This window comes from Zeus faber (genome assembly GCF_960531495.2).
Source record: "Zeus faber genome assembly, chromosome: 14".
Classification (NCBI taxonomy): domain Eukaryota; kingdom Metazoa; phylum Chordata; class Actinopteri; order Zeiformes; family Zeidae; genus Zeus; species Zeus faber.
This window is the reverse complement of record NC_137200.1, coordinates 13,737,078-13,760,499: the sequence shown is the minus strand read 5'-3', so window position 1 is coordinate 13,760,499 and position 23,422 is coordinate 13,737,078. Positions and strand designations below refer to the sequence as shown.

The 23,422-nt window shown below is 45.8% G+C and overlaps 1 protein-coding gene across 2 annotated transcripts; it reads right to left on the bottom strand.

The window, feature by feature from the left end:
• Positions 1-346: 346 nt before the first annotated feature.
• On the bottom strand, positions 347-22,174 carry gdpd5a (glycerophosphodiester phosphodiesterase domain containing 5a). 2 transcript variants are annotated; one of them, XM_080013369.1, is made up of 16 exons: positions 21,813-22,174; positions 19,203-19,377; positions 10,476-10,579; positions 10,242-10,335; positions 10,093-10,152; positions 9,893-9,991; positions 8,840-8,933; positions 7,775-7,920; positions 5,117-5,199; positions 4,645-4,795; positions 3,780-4,010; positions 3,533-3,678; positions 3,231-3,378; positions 2,766-2,848; positions 1,754-1,866; positions 347-1,296 (listed from the first exon to the last, which is right to left on the bottom strand). In XM_080013369.1, the coding sequence occupies exons 2-16, from the start codon at positions 19,317-19,319 to the stop codon at positions 1,205-1,207; spliced, it is 1,761 nt and encodes a 586-aa protein (XP_079869495.1). In that variant the 5' UTR covers positions 19,320-19,377; positions 21,813-22,174; the 3' UTR covers positions 347-1,204. The 2 variants fall into 2 exon arrangements, with proteins under 2 accessions (XP_079869495.1, XP_079869496.1); XM_080013370.1 differs by having other exon boundaries at positions 19,203-19,380; positions 21,818-22,174.
• Between the last annotated feature and the right edge of the window lie 1,248 nt (positions 22,175-23,422).

Genomic DNA, 23,422 nt, shown 5'->3' with positions numbered 1-23,422 from the left:
AACACCACTGACTACGCCTAATTCGAGTCAAACGGTCAATTATATGACAGGGCCTTGCAGCTACGTTTGTGATTTTTATAGTCAGATAATAGTCGCTTTCTTGTCAAGTAGTATCTTCCATGGATCTGAAAACACGCGCATTGATTTTAAGTATTTAAATATCGGGCACTCAAATACCTAAATTCTGTCCATCAACACCAACCAAATATTCAAGGTCAAACCCTTGATAACTCCTGAGAAACTCAGAAAATAAATGTAGCTCAGTGCATAATAATTCATTCATCTTCTTTCATTTCCCACAAGTATTAGACTTGGAAAAAAAAAAAAAAACTTGTATAAGGGGGTAAAAGACTTTTTATTTCAGTATGTGGTTTCACAATTCTCAAAGACATTAAGTACTTACTTCCACTGCATTAAAAAGAATAACCTACAATATATATATATATATACATTAAACAAAAAGGCAGCCACGTGAAAGTTTGGATAGCCAACATTCACTAGAACGAACCAATCATGGCATTACAGAACAGGCAGAAAAACATTTTGAATGTGTTGAGCGATGTGATGCCCTATTAATACCTCCACCTGGGCATTGGACAAGAGTCATAGTCATAATAATCGCAACCATAAAATATCGATATATTCCATAAATTCAACTCGTGAAAATCCTCTTAGAGGGGAAACATGTTTAATCAAATGTAAAACTACTTGTTCATTTACATTGATTTATAGTTACAGAGCAGTGTGCAGCTGCTTAGCGGTGACTAAACAACAGCAACACAAGTGGAAAAAGACAACAAAACAAATAAAAACAGCCCATCACTAACTACCTGAAGTAAAAGTTCATTCAAAAGGTCACTCAAGCAAGCAGAAATACTTGCTTTTAACTTTTTTATTTTATTTTAAATACTACATTAAACTGGTGAATGTGGCTCTGTCATGCGAATGAAGAATTCTCATTCTAATTTTCAGCAACGTGCCATATCAGCCCGTTGACCCCCACCCCCATTTACCAGCGGCTAAATTGAGCTTCCCTTCATGTCGCCACAATCTTCAGGTGTGAACCGGCATTTCATTTCATTTCACCTCCGGTCCTGTGACCATCCTCAAAGAACACACCGTTGTTCATTTGTACCCTTGGAGTCCTGACGGGAGGATAAATGTCCAAATGCCAATGAACGACACCACCCATGGTATGGTGCAGTCAGTGGCGGAGGCCGCCACAGGTGTAGCTGGCGTAGCCGTTCTCAGGGAAGAGGGACAGGTCCTCGTTGCTGCTGACTCCATTGTTCATTTCTGCAGTGGGACAAAAATAAAATACAGTTATGACTGACACTTAACACTCATCGCAAATAAGACTGATTTGATACAGAGGTGTATATTTACTGTTTATTTTTTTAGGTTTATTGCCAACATTTTGTTGTTTATCATTAGGTTTATTGTACATACTATGTTTGTGGTTCAGTTTCTGGTTTATTTCATTAGTTATTGTATATGAAAAAAAGTAGTTTTTTTTGGGTACATTTGTTGTTCACTATTATTATCTTTAGTGTATATTGCCATGTCTTTGTGTACAGTGAACCATTAGGTTTATATTCCATTTTTCCATATATTGTCAGTTTGTTTGTATTCTATTGCTTTATTATTTTTGCCCATTTTTTTTTTTTAATGTGAGCTGCGGTGACACTCAAATTTTCCCCTCTGGGATGAATAAAGTATCTGTCTGTCTATATGAATTTCTTGGACACCACACCTGAGAAAATGAGCCTCTCCTTCATGACGTTGACGTCGCGGCTGGGCCGGCGCACCACGGCGCTCAGCATGATCTGCTCTGGGTTGTAGGTCTGTATTCCGCTCATCTTCCACCTTCCACCGCACAGAGACACAGCACGGGACGTTAAAACACACACACACGCACGCACGCGCACGCCTCCCAAGACCGATCAACCACGAAGTTTGGTTGGGTGGAGAGTCCTCCCCTTAAAAGCTGCAGCGTTATCACATCACACCATTCCGATTGAGTCTTACTGGAATTCTGGAGCTAAGACACAGTTGGAGCTGGGATCTGACAGAGGTGGGGCGGTAAACAAGAGCTGAACAAATAGAATGACACAGAGAGGATGGGGGACTCTGAGTGTGTGTGTGTGTGTGTGTGTGTGTGTGTGTGTGTGTGTGTGTGTGTGTGAGGGTCAGGGTGGGGTGTACAAGCACAAAGGAGGAAAGATGAGGAGGCAGTGACAAACGCCAAGGCAGTCCCACTGGTTACCTGATCATATGATAGCTGACAGATGCCGGATGGGTGGGGGGGGTGGTGGTGGGGTGTGGGGGCAGTGGGCAGTGGAGGGAGGCGGTTGCATGCAAGGAGAGAGAGAGAGAGAGAGAGAGAGAGAGAGAGAGAGAGAGACGAAGGGAGCAAATGACAGAGGGCGAGAGAGTGAGGGAAATTAATTCCGGGAGGAGAGAGAGAGAGACGTGGTGAGACAGTCAGGGGGTAAAAAAGCAGAACGGTCATTGCAGACGCAGCAGACAAAGCTCGGACGAAGCGAAAACTCAAACACGAAAACCTTTATCGCAACTGAATCAGCACTGGCGATGGTCTTCCAGGGGATTACGGGAATGAAATCCATCAATAAACGTTTCGAAAACAGCTTAATGTGACAATAAACAGGTTGAGAAGGTGAGTGCTGATTTATCGCCACCAACTGTGTGGGCAGGGCGTGCACAACGGCCCGTGAGGTTCCACAGCACGGTGTCACGGCACCTACTTTTGGATGGAGAACATTCCCAGGACCAGGGCGATGGACACGAGATCCGAGGAGATCCAGATGAAGCAGTAAGCACTCTGGCTCTGGAAGACACGGGAGGAAGGAAGGAAGCGGTTTACCTGCGCATGATATCATTCCGTGGAGCATGCGGAGCTGGATCCGTCAGACAACTCGACGCTGCTGCGCCCTACACTGCCCAGACACCTAACTCAGATCAGACTACAAATGATGCATAATAAAGAAAGATCATCTGAAAGTGAATCCAAGACTTGTTTTGCAGAACTGGTACTTTGGGCAGAGGGGAGGAAAGTCGTGTTTTGTGTCCTCGACACAACCCTGCCCCTCGTCATCCCATCTCTCCCGCTGTCCTCTTGGGTTTCTGTGACCTTTCTGTGGATGCATGAGCATGGGTGGGGTTGCCAGATGCAAAAAAATGTAAAAAACAAAAACAAAAGTGCCGTTTACCATGAGCCAGATGGGGTAAGGCACCTTTCGGAGGACTTGGGGGGCGTCGGAGGAGACAGAAGGCACCCCGCTGCACCACAGGAGGGAGTAGAGCCAGGGCTCGTTCACCGGATAGATGGTCACGCTCACATTGTTGGCCAGATATTCCCTGAGCAAGGAAGAGAACGCGTGCTGACTGGCGTGCAGTGTGATTGTAGTACATTAAAAAGGCAGAGATGGAGCTCCCGGGTTCGGGAAGTAAACGTCCTCCCCGGTATTTTGAGCCAACCCCAATCAGGGGAAACCTCAGCGCTCGGCCTTACTCTATATCCTTGTGGCTGGCTTTGCTGTAGTGGAGGGTCAGACTGCTGATTCCCCGCTGCCTTATCTCTTCCATGGACAGCTTCTCGTCCGTTGCCTGCTGCAATCCCCGCACCCTCCCCCGGTCTGAGTCGGGGGTCCACGTCACCTGGTGAAGCCACAGACACTGTAGTTTATCAACAAAAAAAATAAATGCTCGAAATCGATCTTTCCGGATAGTTATCGACGAAATCAATTGGGTAGACCTACAGTCCTCACCCTCTTCTGTGGGATGCCCGCCCGCTGGACGGCCCACAGGGTGTCCATGAACCAGCTGCGGTGGCGCGGGTGCTCCGGGGGAGGCTGGCGGATGTTGAGCAGCGCCGAGCGGTTGGCGCGGGCCGCCAGGCGCAGCATCTCCACCAGGCTGCACACTGTCTGGTTCCCGATCCGGCTGCGATCCTTCGGCGTCAGGGACTTGACCGTCCAGTAGGGGTCGCTCTGCAGGGCCGAGAGAAACGAGATGATGAAATGTTCACCTTTTTTTTTTTTTGGGCGGGGTTTTTGAGGAGTAACTCGGTGAAAAGAGTCGCTCCATTTTCATCTGATTTGGTTGGCGTAACGCACAGAGAGCGAGGGAGGACTTCCTGAACGATGACCGAGAGTCTCTGAGTTGTAAATGGAATCCTCACAAAAATTATCGACTTCTGTCAAAATGATTGAACGGTTGAATGGAGCATGACAGTGCACGTCAGTCACATTAGACATGAATTATGCCAAACGTCTTATTTGCGCATTTATTTAGTCCTCTGTAATTTATTTTCAGTTTGCGAGTCTCTCGCTCGCCCATTCACTGAGTGGAAACCCAAGGAGCTTGTTTGGGTGCTTTTGCTCTGTTGGCTTTCTGCTCTTTTGTCGGAGAGACTCCCATCTCCCAGGTCATGTAAGATATTTGTTCACTACCAACGAATCATTCACGAGTCTCACATCACTTCGAGAGACGGGAGGCGGAAGAGAGGAAGGGAAGGGGATTCAAATTTGAATACTCTTGATCTCCCCCCCCCCCAATTCAACCAGAGAAAATCTAAAGGTTAAAATCCCAAAACAAAAAGGTGGTGAGGGTGAGGTCACGTACCTCCAAAAACCACTGGCCTGCGTTCAGAGAGCGTATCTCCGTCCAGTTGAACAGCGAGGCGTCGTCCGACTGTCTGGCCGGATACACCTTGGCGACGTCGGTGGTCCTCCTCAAAGTTCGGTCCCGCATGAGAAAGGGAACGCCGTCCACGCTGAGGAAAGGGAAACGGGATTCGAAATACAACTCCAGCATAGTCAGGGTCAAGGAGGTCGAAATAAAAATACTCCACATGTAAAGTGAATTTCAACTGCATTAATTATTTTTTTTTTTAAATATACCTTTATTAGTCCCACAACGGGGAAATTTGCAATTTTCCATCCTAGTAACTGACATATCTAGGAGCAGTGCCATGTGGAGGCACCTGGGGAGCAGTTAGGGGGTGTCTTGCTCAAGGACACATCAGCACACTACCAGGAGGAGCCGACTTTAAACAACGCGCGGTAATTGCGTTAATATAATTGCGGCTAATAACCTGACGCTGACGTCCGCCTCCAAGGAGCTGACGCCCTGCTGCAGGGCCCTGTTGAAGGACACAAAGGTGTTCTCTGGAGCCAGCTAGAGCACAGGGAGAGAGAGAGAGAGAGAGAGAGAGAGAACAGCAACTGTTAGTCAACATGTGTGTGTTTGCGTCAAACATTTTTCCCTGTCTGCCGCCTGTTGTTAAGCATTGAGAGGACCTGAAAACCGAGACAGGTCACGGTTGCTATGTTTTTGAAAGAAACCTACTTGGAAGGATTGCAGCCCAGTAATCTTTGCTCATTTGTAAAAAAAAAAATATATATATATATTTGAAAACATTTCATTTGGACATTCTGTCTTTACTGAAAAAAGCTGCCACTGGACGTGCGAATGATCGGCTGCCTGTCACAGATACGATCTTAAAGCATCCCCGTGCTTTAAGTGTGTTGAAAACGTGTTGTTTATGAAAATCTGACCTCAGATTATAGCACTGAACTACAACGAGGCCCAGAGTCAGTTCCTGGACTTCTGCTGTTTGCCGTTCGTTGCCATTACCACAACGACGCCCAAATCTACACACCTATCCGTCCAAGCAACCTTCCCCACATTCACGGTGAAGAGGCATGCTTTTCATTCGAGACCCCAGTGGTTGTCCTTAAACGACCCACATTTGGATACAGACGACACCATACATCTTTCCCCGGCCGATTCCAGTAATGAGGAGTTCCTGGACTTTTAAAAGAGATCACCTGGTTACAGGGCTTTTGCCTTTCGGGGCCCCTGAGCTCTTACTTACTGTAATCAGGGAAGCTTCCTCTGCTGACAGTTTGAAATCCAATTGTATGTATGTATTTCCCCCTGTCATTCAGCCGTCCCCGACTCCACTTCTTCCCTCCCGCAGTGAGTGAGCACAGGTTTACCCCCTGCTGCCAGCACGACGATATCCAGGACTGTCTCGCACCCATTACGACACATCTCGCTGCGTCATCCTGCATCCGTTTACATCATGTGGAGTCTCCATCTTGTTTAAGGGGTCAACCCCTCCCCCCGAAACACAAGGCTGTCAACTTGCGTCCTTGGCTGCCGCCTTTACCGCCGCCAATTTCCCCCGTCACTCTCGGCCGCAACGCTTCCCCCCCCCGTGGCCACCGTGGAGAACTGACCCTCTGGTCCGGGGCCGACCTGCCTCTCGTAGCCACCCTGGCAACCGCCGCTGCCGCCATCGTGACTCCTGCTTCTACTGCCGATGGACTACTGATGGCTTCCTGGCTAGAACTCTGCAGGCCCACCGGCTCCTGGAGAACCGCCTGCTCCTACCACCTGGCTACTATTACAATGACAAGAACAATATGGCGACAGAGACAGCCGCGTACTTGAAAGGCAGAACCTCCGAAAACATTCAATGTCTCTCACATCCATGACTTTAGAGGTATTCACTTGACTAATACTACATTCCATAGGTGTGGTACAGGTATGATCCTTTGGTAGTTTTTACATTGTCCATTTTGCTGTTCTTCTGCTATTGTCCAGGGGATAAACCAGGGGGATTACGAGTGGAAAACCAAGGAATAGATTACGATCAAGGACCTGTAAGGAGTAGACCTTCACAATAGTCCTGAAAAGTATGGAGTGGTACAATTCACCATTCCTCAGGGAGAAAAACCTCCCGAGGGAGGGAGGAGGTGGAGATCCACTACTCTTTGCACCAGAACATCTCCTTAGGGTTCAATGATGTTCAGATCAGGTGGAGGAGGCCATGCCTGGGGGTTGTCTACATCCCTGGCTTTCAGGAAACCACTCAAGTTTGTTCAACAGTGTGTACGGGGGTGTTATCACGCAAGAATATGGGAATATCACAGGGTAGTTTTTGCACCTAGTCCCGTCAAATTGACTCATCGTCCTCGGCTGTTACGACCACACAGAGCAATTATTGGAACAAAGAAAAGCCACAAGAACACCCACCGTCTTTAACAGTTGGCAGTACACATTTTGTATTTAAAGGTATTTGGCTTCATCCAAACCTAAACCCATCCGTATGTAGGAAATTGGCTGAAAAACAACTCATCAGACCAGATGAATATTTTCCATTGCTCAGGGTTGCTGGTTTTGTGCTCCTCGCACCACTCCGGTTAAATTCCGGCATTGTAAAGCTCACAACATGTCGTTTTCGTTGGGGCTGGGGTCACAAAAGTGCCGATTCAAATTTGTGGTAAATTTTGAGGCGGTGCTTTCCTGGCATGTATCCACTATCCTGTTAAGTGTCCGTCAATCCCTGGCAGCGAGCATCGACTCGCGACCGCTGAACCTCTCTGCTGGTGTAGTTTGTCCATGTTTGGCAAACGCGGTTATGAATTTTGAGACTGTTCTCCTTCTTAACACATGAAATGATTCTGCAGCCAAACGCAAACCGATGAGCGCGTTCACGTGCTTCACCCGACAATTCCTGATAATACCCACATCCTTTTTTCACCACTCGGGTCTGCAATCACACACAGGACCCAATTACGTGAATTTTGTGGTTCCTTTTATCGCCGAATGGAGCTCTTGACTTCACCTGCGGTGAACTTAACCCTTGTGCTGAGGCTCAGTGTGAGCAGGTGTAGACCACTCACAGCCAAACAGCTGAGGGGGTCAGGGATGCCAATCTGTCCATGTACGGCGTGTAACCCACCATAGGCGCGCCGCGACGGCCAATGATGTCCGGCTGAGGTTTGAGGTGGTGGCGGTCCATGATGCAGGGGCATTTGAACATGAGCGGAGCCAAATACAGCGCCAGGAGGATGACGATGTAGATCAGCAGCACCATCACCTGAAAAGCTGAGGGAGAGAGAGAGGAGAGCCACGCTGAATCCTATCGTCAACCACGCCTGGGTCCAACATGCCGTCAATAGCACACTGGTAGTCTGGCATTATGCTTGGAGCTCCAGGTGTGTTTGGCTTCCTCACATATATGCTAAAGAATACGAGGGCTAAAATGAATGTTGAGACACTTTGGGAGAGAAAATGAACTGTTTAAATGCTCATTAAATTCTGTTTTTAAATACTGTTTTACTTTAATCACTAATATACCCTTTTTTTACATATTATGTAAGGTTGAGTTGGCTCTTAGACTAAGAATCTCATTACCGGTAATGATTGCATTGCATTGTTATGATGTTTTTGACAATAAACTTGAAACTATAATTACATAGACCTAGTTGTGTGTAGTGACGTGGCATGGAACGCCAACAAGCGTCAGTACTTTCACACGAGGGACAATGTGAAAGCCAATTGGTATTGTATAGTCAATGTCTGAAATGTCTCTGGCATTACCACCAAATCAAATCCAAAAATTAAACAAACCATTCAACAAACCCGATGACCTCACAGACTATTCGATTTTAGGGTTGACCACACAGCTCGGGTTTTCTGGAAAGACAACGTTTTTCATGATTTGCTGGCCCTAAATATGGTTGTGCTGGCGGCATCCTCTTTGACACTGCTGTCAAAAGATTTGAGGATCTTTTGCCGTCAGCTGTATTCTGACAGACTTTGAGAGTCGACGTCCCACCGATGGGAATGCTGTACATCGACAGCAAAAATCAGAAACGGCAAAACTCAAGGTACTGTCAAAGAATAAAACGGCCCCCATGATTCCCCTTTTGACCCCACACAGGCCGGTAACGTGTAAGTATATTTTTCTTCCTTTTCCTTAAGGGCACCTTAAACAAAACAGAGACATCCAAATGAGACTTACTGGACCTCTCCCTGCGGACCACATATCCGGCCACCACCCAACCAAGAGCTGTGACAGCTGCTAGGGCTCCGATATGAAGGAACGGTGCTGTGGACTGGTGACCGGGCACAGAGAGAGAGAGAAAGAGAAAGCAAGAGAGAGATTGAGTTTTTTTGAAAATCCTTCATTTAACTCATGTAGTATTTGCTGTGATTCCGATGGCACTAGAAAAAAAAAAAAAAAAAAAAAAAAAAGCGGCAGAGCGATGGGGGGAGGCTTTCGTTTATGATTTATTGTTACTTAAGTTACGGCAGACTAATTAGTCAATATTTTTAAAGACAATGAAGCTATGGATTCCCGATTCTAATGACTTTCTAATTCTTATTGCACATATCTGAAATATTTAGCCTGCTGGTAACAAAAAAACACAAAAAAAAACCAAAACATAAAATTTTCAACTGCTTACTGAAAATGATATATATATATTACATTTAGCAGACGCTTTTATCCAAAGCGACTTACAATTATTCAAACACCGATGGACGCAGCCATCAGGAGCAATTAGGGGTTAAGTGTCTTGCTGAAGGACACTACAGCATGCTAGCAGGAAGACCTGGGATCGAACCAGCAACCTTTAGATTACTAGACGACCAGCTCTACCTCCTGAGCTACCATCATAAATAAATAAATAAATAAATCAACAAACAAACAAACAAACAAACAAACAAACAAACAAACAAACAAATATAAATATATATAAATAAAATAAAATAAAACCTGAAACCACCAAATTAAACTAAGCAAGCAATTGCAATTCACTGGTGTTTCCAAGGTTTTGCATTCTGAGAGAGTTCTTCATCTGAGGAGCACAAACTTGGGGAAAAAAAAAAAAAAAAAAAAAAAAAGAGCCGCTCATCTTAGTCTGGAGCTTAATTTCACAGAACCTCAAGATTCAAGATTCAAGATTTCAAGATTTTTTTTTTATTTGTCACATACATATACATACTTCCATACATATATGCAGTGAAATGTAATTAATAATAAAATAATAAATAATATAATTAATGTAATAACCTGTAGAGATATGAGGATGATGTGCCACTCGTCCCCCCAGATGTCCACCACGGAGACAACCCCGGAGATGGTGGTCAGCAGCGTGGCCAGCACGCCCACCTGCGTCAACAAGGCACGCTGAATGACACATTTCAGGACATTTTATTTAACCAAGGGGAAAGTTTCAGGACGGCCAGGGGCTCGGGAGAGAACTCGACTACCTTGTGAACCCAGTAGAGGTTCAGCTGCTGTCCCAACGAAATGTGGAAAAGCGCCAAAATCTGCAGAAAAGGGAAAGGGAGCTGAGTGAAAAGACGGATCAGGATGGGTGGCCGGAGCGCAGCACGCGGAGGAACACAGCGATCGTTACCGTTAGGAAGGCAACGTAGCCGAAACCCACGGCGCTGGACGCCAGGATGGGCACCGTGTCGTCCCTCCACTCTCCGGAGCGGTTGTAGAGCGACCTGCGGGACAAAGCCGACGGCCGTCAGTCTTACCTTGTAGCCTCTCGCCGAGGGGGGCCAAATCAGATGGATATCTCAAGTTTTATCGTCCCCCGTCTTTGTCTTGTTTTTTTTTTTTTTTTTTTAACCCCAGGACTAACCAGTTGAACTCGTTGTAATCGTTCTGAGCCACCAGCCAGAAGTAGACCCAGAAGAGGAGCAGCAGGAAAGAGCTGCACAAGAGGACGAACCACGTGCACTCCCACTGCGGAGAACAAAAACGAAACAAAGACGCCGTTGTCATACCTCGTCCGGCCAAGGCCCCGCGTTGGCCAGTGCATTTCCTCAAAAACGGAGCGACGGGGACTTGGAGGAGTGTCAAACTACGTGTTGACACCCGGCGTGTCTGATAAACACAGGGGCAAGACGGAGGCGAAACAGGCCCCTCCATTTGTACGTCCCCAATCGATCCTCTCTCTCTCTCTCTCTCTCTCTCGAACTCCGCTTGTGCTACTTAATCCAGAGAAGGTTTAGCTGGGACTGTGACATACAGTTGGTTTGATACGGTGACAAAATGTACTTATTGTAAGTCAATATGGACAAAAGCGTCCAACGACGATTGCAGCTCCCTTGCTAAATGACGTAATGTAATGTAGTGATATTAATGGGGGGGATACTGCACTGACATTTTGTAAACATCCCATTGACAGAAGAATTTCCGGGAGTTTCAAGAGATTCATGACACCTTTTTAAAGATAAGCATCACCATATTTAAGCAGCCCCCTGGAAGTCGGAAACCCATCAGTCGACTGAGATTCTTCAAGTCGAGGAGTTGCTTTTTTTCTTTTTCTTGCAAAAAAACCTGCCGGTGAAATGTAACTGACGCAACTGAAGTTATTTTTATTTGGTGCCATTCGTTTTTCTTTGTGAAATGTAATGTACGTATATAGAGCCTAAAGAAGACCGAATTCATGTGAAGATAGTCCCATTTGGAAGATTTGCTTATTTTAGTTTATTTATAGGGGCAAAACGAAACGTTGTGAACCGAATCGAACCATCGTGGTGAAAAAACGTTTTACCGCTGCTGTTTCTTTTTAAAGTAATAATTCCATAAATCTGGATGCAGAGTTGCAGTGAAAAGAAGATAGACAAGACAGATGCGAGTTGTCTTTCTGTCTGAAGTGCAATAATAGCTTTACGGGACGGCGCGCTGTGTTGCTGCTACTTTACGACACGTGGTGAATGAGCTGCTGTATGTCGCCGCTATGCGTCTGCACATCCACCACATTGGAGCGGTCAAGATCCGCCCGTAAACAAGTACAATGTGTATTGAAAGAAACAGACTCCTCTACAAAACCGACTGTAACTCGCTTAATTTTGAACAGATTTTTAATGAAATTTGGTTTGTTGAAAACGTGAGAAACTGGAATTAAATTTAAGTTACTGGGGGCGGATCTAATCATACTTTTTTCATTTACCACCATGTTTAAAGGAAGAAGGCATCATGTGTTCCTCATATTGCACTTGTTTTCATTTTTAAAGACCATGGGCAAAGGTTCCTTGCTTTAAGTGTTTTACAGAATAAATAGAAAGCAACGTTATATTAGTCTCCCTATTTAATATATATATATTTTTTGCTGATACAAAAAATGAGCCGATCCATGAGTTTTATGATCTGTTGCACCCCTATTTGTTCGTTTATTTATTTATTTATCAATTTATATGTTGATAAAATAAATTATAGTTTTGAAGGCAGATTTCTGTCGATTTACAAAGTGCAGTAAAAGAATCGTGTTCCCCAAAATTGATGAATAATCGTGATCACAATATTGAGCAACATAACCGTGACTATCATTTTAGCTGTAATCGTGCAGCCCTACTTTAGATCACCCTTTGCTCCACAAGTCGGGCCAGAGGACAGATGACGCGTCCCTGCAGTAATTAACAGGATTACCGCTTAGTACCAGTGGGAGGCGGGGTATGTGTATGTATGTATGTGTGTGTGTGTGTGTGTGTGTGTGTGTGTTGTGAGGTTGGAGAGCCGGTAACCAGCTCCAATTGAGCATTGATCAGCTTTGCACCCACACTGGGCCCTGCTTTTACCACAATATAGAGGCTCAAAGAAAAATGCACAATCAACTTCAACGTTCACCGTTGTTTCATTCACAAGAGGTTAGAGAATGTACAATAATAACTGTTTTGATCCTAGTTTCACTGTTATCGCTCCAACTACAGTGTAGACAGTTATGGAAGGATGGACTAATCAGATTGGAGTCCCAGAGACTAAAGCGTATCACATGGGGTGCGTATCATATGGAGGGCTGTGAATATGAGGTTAAGAATCACTGTCTTAAAGCTTAATCATCATCCAAAACAAACGTGGACACAATTCTATAGATACACCATTTGTGCGTAAATGTTCCAACTTATATTCTGGCGAAATCTATTTTTTTTTTCTAATTATCACTATAATTGTTGTTATTATTATTTTTATTCGGTTACGATGTTTGTGTTCTGTGTAACAAACCTGCCAAAGAACATCACGAGGGCATGTGCTGTCGCACGTTTTAAGGGGCGCACAAGTCTGCGTGGTAGCAAAATCTGGAAAGTCTAATTTGGTCTTTAGAGTGAGTAATTGCAATGTTTTTTTCAACAGTGACAAAATGTGTGGTCTAAAAGACAGATTCCTTTAATCTCAGGAGGAGATTGGACTGGACTGGTCGGGACTGAGACACTGTCCATCGGACCAGTGCTTTTCCACCACTGTGCCATGGCAGCGCACGAGTAGAGCTCGCCAGGTGTGCTTTGAAAGTTTTTCAAAATTCCAAAATGGAAACCGACAAGTTTTCAACATTTCCCCCCCTAGCGTTTCCAAGAGATTGCGTTCCACTTCGTCTGGTTCGGGACAGTGATCGGGAGCCCTATCCTCTTCTGGTTGCGCAATGGTTGACACACTTTCTTTGTGCCGTAAATCGAGCCTCCAATTTCCCGGGGGGGATCGCACCCGGTGGCAGACAGAGTTGCATAGTGAAATTGAGGCACATAGGGAACCAATCTTAACGCCCGTGGTGTCATTATTCTATAGCCATTACACTGTGCAACTGTCTGGAATGGCTCCCAGCCTGCCAGTTCCTCAGGCGTCCAGCAGAACCCACTATAAATATGTTGTCCTATTATTATGATTTAACTTGTTTCACCTGTGTTTATTTGATTGGTTGGTTATTTATCTCTGCCTGCCTGAGGCCCCTTGCTCGGTCTTGACATTTGCTCACTGTTTTTTGGGTTAAACTTAGGGATTAAAAGGTTGGTTTTTTTTCCCCATTTTTGGCAACCTGACTCCTGTCTTTGCATTTCGGTCTGCAATTCACCACCGGTTGTGACAGCAAGACTCCGCCAGGATCGACCCAGTAAAGTTGGATTGTCTTCGCTGGGCTCTGAACAACCAAGCTGCTGCAGTTGGCCGGCACGAGACACTTCTCAACCAATAAATGGAGAGCATGCAAGCCTTCGCCCAGTCGACCAGCAGAACCAGGTGGAAGCAGCCGCCAGCCCACCTCCACCTGCTGTCCCAGAGCGTTCCATCCCAGCTTTACAGCCACCTACCCTTGTTTCACCGCCTGAAGAGAGATGAAGCTCCACAAGTCTTCCAGCACATACCATCCATTAACCTATGCAGCTGGGGAGGACTCTGCTCTCTCACGCGGAACGTGAGCACCGAATGAGGGAGAGGACACTGGACACGTCCGTGCTTCCTGTCCTGAAATTTCGGGAAAAGGTCTGGCTCGCCCAGGGATGGGAAACCTGTGACAAGTTCCATCAACACACCCGAATCTGCACCTTCTGGGGTCCCATTACCACTCTCTCTCTCTCCTGGGAGGCCCAATAGCACCCCCTGAAGGTGTTTGTTGACCCGGGGTCCGCGGGTAATTTGATGGACATTGGGTTTGCCACTCATCTTAAGATCCCCGTAGCCAATTTCACATAGTCATTGTTACAGCTGTCAATGGGGGTTCAGGTAGTATTGATCGCCTCACTGTCCTCATTTGTTTATATATAGATGGGTTAGATCAGGAAACCATCCAGTTCCACTTAATTCACTCCCATGAGTTCCCTGTAGTCATCGGTTTTCCCTGGCTCACTCTACATAACCCCCACATAGACTGGTCACTAGGCGCCATCAACACTTGGGGTCCCATTGGCCCAAGTCCTCTCTCCAGCCTCCCCAATCCCCAGTTCCTCTCGAGTTTTCTAGAGTCCCTCCTGAGTATACTGACCTAATGGAGGTTTTCACCACTTCCCTTCCTCACCATTGCCCCTATAAGTGTGACAGTGACCTGTTCCCAGGGTCCTGTCCACCTAGGAGACAGATTTTTTCCTCTCTGAAAAGTGAGTTTAATGTTGACAGTGTCCTTTCCGGGCTTCATTTCGAAAGGCAACATCCAAATGGATCCAGGGAAGACCCGTGCTGTAAGAGATTGGCCAACTCAATCAAGCAGGTGCAACGTTTCTTAGGTTTTGCCAACTTTTACAGGCGTTTCATCCGCAAACTTCAGCTCCATTGTCGCCCTCACCAAGGGAGCGCCCCGTCACTTCATTTGGTGACCTCAGGCTGAGGAGGCATTTAACACCCTCAAGTGATGTTTCACCTCCGCTCTGGTTCTGACCATACCTGACTCTGACCTTCCTTTCATTATGGAAGTTGACACCTCTGATGTTGGTGTGTGTAACATTTGGGGGACAAAGAAGACCCACAGACCCACAGACCGTCTGAGCAAAATTATGATATCCGCAACTAGGGGCTGTTGGCAGTCAAGCGGACTCTGGAGGAATGGAGACACTGGTTAGAGGGCTCCAAACAATCATTCATTGTTTGGACCGACCATAAAAACCTGGCTTATATACAGGAGTTCAAGAGACTTTACTCTCGCCAAGCCCACTGGGCTCTGTTTTAACCGCTTTGGTTTCCTTTCCGACCGTCCAATGTCTAAAAACTTGAAGCCTGACGCCCTTGTCCAGACAGTTCGATTCCACGGAGATGGAGAACTGTCCTGAGCCCATCCTTTCCGGATCAAGGATTGTGGCACCGGTCAGTTGGGGAATCGAGACCTTGGTCGCTAGGACGAGAGAGAGGGAGGGAGACCCAGGCGTCGGTCCACCAAGTCAAAGCTATGTCCCCACTGCCACTCGCTCCCAGGTCTTACAGTGGGGGCATTCCTCTCGCCTGACCAGCCACCCAGGGGCCTCTAGAACCCTGGAGTTTGTTCGCAGGCGGTTCTGGTGACCCACCATGGAGACAGACATTCTGTCCTTTTTTGCCGCATGCCTCGTCTGCATGCAGAACAAGAACCCTCGGCTAGGCCTCCAAGGCGTCTTGCACCCCCTTCCCATTCCCAGCCGTCCATGGTCACACATCTCCATGGATTTCATCACCGGCCTTCCACCGTCCCAAAGTAACACTGCCATCATGGCAATTTTTTGAATTGATTGTGGATTGTTGTTTTTTGAAATCCTGCCTTTTTGTACCTCTCCCCAAACTCCCCATAGCCAGAGAAACTGCCGCAAACATGGTGCAGAATGTGTTCCGGATGTTTGATCTGACCCTGGATATTGTATTCGAAAGGGGGCCAAAATTCACCGCCCGGTTCTGGAAGCCATTCTGCAGCCTGATCACGGTAACGGTCAGCCTCTACTTAGGACACCTCCTACAGTCCAATGGTCAGATGGAGAGGGTTAACCAGGAGCTGGAGACAACCTGAGGTGCTTGGTGTCCTCCAATCCCGCCTCCTGGAGCAGCTTCCTCATCTGGGCTGAGTATGCACACAACACCTTAATATCCTCATCTACCGGAATATCTCCCTTCCATTGCATAGTCGGCTACCAGACCCCGCTATTCCCAGAGCCCGAGCCCGGGCTCCCATCGGCTGAGAGGTTCGTCGATCGCTGCCACAGGACCTGGAGCAGGGCACAGTCTGCACTGCAGAAGGCGTCCAGGTGGCACCAGACTGAGGCCAACAGACAACGGAGGCCGGCAACCACAATCCAAGCTGGGCAGAGAGTCTGGCTCTAGATCCAGGACATGCCACAGTGGGTAGACTACTGTAAAGTGGCGCCCCGGTTCATTAGACGTTTCAGAGCGGTAAGCAGGGTCAATCCGGCAGCCTATTGCCTTACACTACCCCAGAGCATGAGGATCAACCCCATCCTCCACGTGTCACGTCGATGGCCAGTTGCCACCAGTTCCCTGGCTCCAGCTACAAGGTCACCACCACCGCCACAGCTCATCAAGGGGTAGCCGGCTTATACCGTCCACCGCCTGCTGGTTTCTTGGGTGCAAAGGCGCCTCCAGTACCTGGTTGAGTGGGAGTGATGAGGGCCAGAGGAACTGACCTGGATCCCAGCACCGGACATCCTGGACCCAACCAGTCATTGGGGACTGTCAGGAGCCGTTTCTAGAGGGGGGGGGGGGTCCTGTCAGGAATGGCTCCCAGCCTGTCAGTTACTCAAGCATCCAGAAGAGGCTACTATGAATGTGTTGTCTGTGCAATTATTATTATTATTATTTTTTTTTTCTTGTTGTCTGTGCAATTATGATTTAACTTCTTTGACATGTGTTTGTTTGATTGGCTGGTTATTTATAACTCTCCCTGACTGAGGCCCCTTGCTCAGTCTTGACATTTGCTCATGGACACTGCACTGTTTGTTGGGTTATATTAAAAGTTTGTCCATTATTGGTTTGGAAACCTGCCTCCTGTCTCTGTAATTCACCAGCGGTTGTGACAACAATTAGGGGTGATGATATGACGATATTAGATTGTGAACGGTTAAAATTGAGACTGTTTTTATAGTTATGTTTACAGAAATTGTTAGTATCGTGCTACAGTGCACATTCTAATCAATTGCAGTTTATGGCTCATACACGCATCCAAAGTTGTTTTCTCAGCCAAATTATAATCTGAATGAATCGTTTGCGACTCTTGCATCACAATTAGTCCGGCATTATAATGAGCACAGTAACAGGTTTCTGGCCATTTTAGTGGGTAACAGGATAGTGGTATAGTGTTAAGGGATTATTTTATTGTAAAAAGTAGCACTACACTATTGACATTTCAGTGCACCGTACCTGACTACTTACCGGGCTGTATTTATAGGAGAGAAATGTTTAATTTACGAAGAGATGCTTATTGAAGCAGATGACAGAAGCAGTTGTGTTGTGAGACTTCTTCCATTCGTCAGCACATCATTAGTGCCCAGGTCACAGGTTTTGTAAATGGACTCATTTCTGGCAGAGCCACTTTGTATTTAAAAAATAATAATCATCTAAAGCCAATACAGTAGGTCTGTGTGCACAGTTTGTATCACACACAGCTGGTAGCTGGCCTGGAGTAAAAGTTCTCAACACTGCACTGATTCTATTACCAGCTTGTCCTATGAATGCTCTTTCATGAATGAACCAGTCTTTAAGATATTTTAGTTCTTTGATGTGGTTTATGAAATAAGTTGTAGTTGGGAATGATCTTAATTTTTAAAACAAATGTGTTTATGAATGAATGAATGAATGAATGTTAATTTTAAATATTCATATAAAAATATAACATTTTGCTTTTGGGTGCATTTGTGTTTGCTGTCTTTGCGTGCGTCTTTGACAAAGCCGGACCTTTTTTTTGGGGGGGGGGGCCTTCACAACCAGACAAACGGAAAATTGTTCAATTATTCCTGAAAAGGTGATCGGGTTTCAGTGTGGGCTCGACGGGATGACGCAGCCTCGCTGCTTCTGTTGTGCAGTGTGTTGTACGGGAGCCAAGGGCCACACACCGCCGGAGAAATTACTTCAGGCACAGAGAAGTCTGCTCTGCAGCCAAAAGCCCAGAGTAAAATGACATTGAATGTGGAAATGTCTGGGAAAGAAAAAAAAAAATAAAAATGTTTTCCACATTGATTGGTGAAGAGCTGGCCGTGGTATTTTGCTTGCAAGAATGAGACAGAAACCCCTGTATGTCCACATAAACACTGCTTCTCAAAGCCTCACAACCTATTATTATGGATTAAACCAATATATGTTGATTAGGGGACAACCAAAGTCTTGTATAGTCATGCAGTTAGAAAGTAGGCCACCCCTCTAACGCTTTAAAGCAGTTTGTAGCGTTAGAAAAAGGGAACAAGGCGTAACAAGCATGCCTGCCTCCTTCCACGCTGTGTTAATCGACCATTCTTTGGATTATGCGTTTAATGTTACTATCATAAATGCAAGAAGAGCCATTTATTCATATTGAAACATTAAAATTCATGTGGACAGCTAATTTGGAAACTTGCCCAATTCATATTCTGCCTATGGGGACATTTCCAACATTGGCTTAAAATTCCCCTAAAATCTGGACGGAAAAAAACTAATCCTAACGATTTGACAAAATGATTGTGGTAATACTTGTGACAGTTTTACTGTCTACTCACAGCAATTTGGCCATTGAGTGTCTCCCAAATCAAATTTTAAAAAAAAGCGTTACTTTTACAAACTCCCTTAGGAAAGTCAGACTAAGAGTTAGCTCTCTCCAAAGTAAGAAGAGGTCATTATCTGCTTTTAACTATTTTCTGTTGGAAGACTGAACTGGTGATGAAATGTTGGGCTCTTTTTTTTGAGACTGGTCTTGATGAGTCAGCCAGTTCAAAAGGATTTGTTCAATCTTCCAACTCTTTGCTCATTTGATACGGATGGCGTAACACACAGGGAGGACGATGAACGAGAGTCTCAATTGGCGGTTCGGCTCCGATTTTGGAATGGAATTCTCCCGGGAGTCATTTAATTCTGTGAAAAAAATGGGTGGGTGTTTGCCGATTTCACCCTCAGAACAACAAATTGACCCAAAAGGAGCACACATTTCCCCTCCCCTCACCTTAGAGCTGTCATCATGGGAACGTTGGTAGCGTTTCCAGCGGCAACCGTAGATCCCGGTGATGAAGGAGAGGAACACCTGCTTCTCGTAGACCTGTAAGGGTTGGTGTTTCACCATGCTCCGTCAGCCTCAGCTCGCCACCAGTCTGTTAGCATCCCACACGGGTCAGGGGACCCTGCTGAGACGCAGAGGCCAGGCAGGGACTTCAAAAACACACGTTTTCCGAACCGTTTCATTTCCATGCCGTGTCACGCCGTGTTATCCCCTTATATTATTAGAAAACACAATGGATACCGCGGCCGCCCGGGGCCTTGTTTTCAGTGAAAATATTTTGTCCTGAAAGTCAACACGCTGTTTACCACAGTCCCGGCTTCATAATACAGGAGGTTTTTACAGTCGCCCGAGCCCTGGAGTTCGCATTTGGCGGCATGACACAAATCACTAATACATTGTTAGAGAAAAGACGGTCACATCTGCATCCATTGCTGCTGCCAGCTGATTGTCGCTGGTATTTTGGGGAGTTTAAATCATGACATTGTTGAAAAATCGTGACATTTTCGATCTGCGGAGACGGGAAAATGTGTGCTCAAGTTTTCGCTCGGTCAATCTCCGTATAAAGTGTAAACATTATACGGAAGAACATTATCTTGGAAATGGAAATTCTCTGGTCAAGTCAAACTGTGTGACCCGTTTAGTGGTCACTGTATGTGTCGCAATTGCACAACGTATGCATCCATTTAGAGACGAGGTCCAAAGTAACTCATTTTCAAATGCTTCGCCGAGCCTCAACCTTGTGACTTTAGAAGTCTGGTTGTCTTCTTGTCTCCGTCTTCTTGTGTACTTTATCTCACGGATCCTCCATTTGATTACACTTAATTATTCACCGGGCATAAATTAACATTTTCTGAGCGACGGGAACGAGCCCGTACAGAGAAAAAAAATGCAACGTGAATAGAAGGCCCTTTTTTTTTTTGTTGTTGTTGTTGTTGTTGCTGCAGCAACTTCTCTGCAATTTAACTGTCATAGCATGTTTCACCTAACACGCACACGCACGCACACACACACACACACACACACACACACACACACACACACACACACACACACACACACACACACACACACACACACACACACACACACACACACACACACACACACACACACACACACACACACACGTGTGTGTGTGTCTTGCATCGTGTCTCATCTAAATTTGTGAGATGTCAAATTCCAAAAGTTTGAAAAATAAAATGTAATTTATGCGCTGTTGAAAGATCGTTAAAGCACCACCTTGGCCTTAGTCGTGGTGTTCCAGAAGGTTGCGATCCAGTGCAGGGCTGGGACCAGGCTAAATCGTTTTATGATATTGACCAAATCGGATCGATAGCAGGTTAAAGTTATCCGCTGGATGGGCTGGGTTGGGTGGATTAACCTACAAGTCCAAGAACTCCAACCAAAGGTACAAGGTTCTGAAAGGAATTTTTCAGCCTTAAACGCTGCTTTATACGCCGGCCACTTTCCTCCCTCCAAAGTTTGCCTTCTTCTGATTGAATGATTTAGGGCTTCCTTTTTTTTGCTTTTGGTCACTTGAGGTGGTCATCAAGCCTTTCCCTTCTTGTGCGTGCCCAGAAGAAATATAGAGGAGCACATGCAAATACATTGAATGGCCATTTCTTATACCAGCCGAATAAAATATTAAATAAGGGATTTACAAAAATAATAACCCTGCAGTTTTCCACTTTAACCTGCAGTCAGCTGATATAGCTGATCTTCCAGCTCTTCTTTGGCCTCGACTTCCCTTTGCATGAAGTCGTTCATGCCCGGAACTATCCGGGGGTATTGGTGTCCAAGTATGCTGTGTCATTTAAATGACCAGCCTGTCGATTAATAATACAATAATCTAGTCAATCTCAGACACTTGGTTCTTATTCTAGCCACACTGGGCAAATGCCATGTGCTATAATTATCTCATAATATCAGTCACTGTCTCCATCGTTCATTGCGGCATGAAATATATATGCATTCATTAACAACAGTGGGTTCAGCCCAGAATAGAACCAAGATGAGCGTGCAGAGACTATTTTTCTTCAAATCAACAGGCTTTAAAAAAAAAAAAAAAAAGTCTGCGTGTGTGTCCTAATCTTTAGTTGATTTAGTTGACAGTTTCTCAGTGCGAAATAAAAATAAAAATAAAAATTTAATCACACAGATTTAATACATGAAGACAAGAGAAATTCAAGCTTAGAGTGGTTTTCATATACACATACAGTATATAATATATATACACATACACACGCAGACAATATAGTTAGGTATTTAATTAGGTGGTGGTATTTAAATTAGGTGGCGGCATCTAACTTAAGTGGTGACAACGAAACAAACCCAATCAGGCTCAAGTTGGACTCGTTCACGGTGTTGGGAAACGACCAATTCTGCCTTCTCGCAGCAGAACCATCATTTACACCGAGCGGCGTGATTCCACCAAACTAGCGGCAGGACGAGCAGCCGTGCGCGCAACGACAAACAAACACACACACACACACACACACACACACACACACACCTCGCAGATTACAAGAGATAATCCCAGAAAGTGCGCACACTCACCTCACCTCCGCGCGTCTCGTCGGAGCGCAGTGAAAAACGCACTCCTTCCACCCCGGATCGCTGTCGCCGTGGTCCCCAGTAGAAGCCGCCCTCAGCCTTCGGACTCGGACCGCTCATTTGCGTGCTGCGGCGTTGAGTTTTCACGCGCAAAGCGGGACCGACCCGACCCGGTCCGGTCCGGTCCGGTCCAACGGAGCAGGGGCGCACTCCGTCCGGCTCACTTTGCCAGCTCCATGACCGCGACGCGACGCGACGCGCAGCGAAACGCGAGAGACGCCTCCGGAGAAAGTTTCCCGCGGATCCCGACGCGCCGGAAAGTTGCCACTTGTCAGAGGAGGGCGAGGAAGGGAGAGAGGAGCACCCCCCGCTGTAACCCCGCGGACACGGTGCGTGGGTGGAGCTTCTGTCCCCGCGATGGAGCGGAGGGCGGTGCGTGTGTGCGTGTGTGTGTGTGTGTGTGTGTGTGTGTGTGTGTGCGTGTGCGTGTGTGCGGAGAGCGCGGAGGCAACTGACATTGTTCGGAGGCTCATCGCGTCACGTGATCAACCACTTTGTCAGCTATCCTCGACGAGGCTGTTACGTCAACGTCAAACTTTTTTCTTTTCTTTCACGGCCGTTAAATGATGTCGATGGTTTATTCGTTATTTTACATTTAATTTGAATATTTGAATATGCAATTGTTTTTTTTATCTGTATTTATATATACGCGGTATGTATATGTATGGTTTTTTTTTTTTATTATTACAGCAAGGGCTCGATTTCCCAAAAAAACAAACCAAAAACAAATTTCAAAATGGCTGATTAATTATGGTTTCCCCTGAATTTTAAGACGGACCAAAACACAGTGGAAACAAACAAAACCCGTTATTTAGATTGGACTGGAAAAGGAGGGTGGAATCGATCGAATCACCAGAGGGTGTTTGTGTCACGTTATTCACCATGACAACAAGGAAGGTCACTTTTTTTTTTTTTCCAAGTCGCTGTTGAATATTGGTTTCTCCTGGATTTTAAAGGAAAAGACAAACTAAAATACCATGTTATTTTCTTATATGCATATTTTCGATACTTTTTTATCCTTTCTTAATATTTCAATATAAAAACAACAATATGGTTTATTGTTCATATTCATTTTTTTCATTTATTATGGTATGATTATCGGGGTGGTTGTATTTGCCAGTTTAGATGATTGGAGGGTTTACCTTCTCTATGGAGAAGGCAGATACTTACTTGTCATAACGAGATCAAGTAAACCAATTACCTAAACCCAGTTTGTTTGCTAGTAAACCTGCAGCATATGGATGATGGAAGACCCTTGTGGTTTTGGGGACTGCCCACGAACATCTTTTGTGGCCGACTTCCGACGGCCAATTATTCGGAAATCCCAATAGTCCGAAAATGTCCCACTGGACCGAAAGCCCATTTGTCCGACAGCCCATTATCCCCATAACAAACGGCCCTTGCTCTTGAAGGCCCACTGCTCCAAAAATACACACGAGTGGCTGGGGGCAAGCGAGGAGATCGCTTCTCAAAAAAATCTCGACCGCCTTCTCACGGCCCGGTGGCAAATGCCCCGCGGTTGGGAACCTCTGCTCTTGGGAGCCTGACACGGG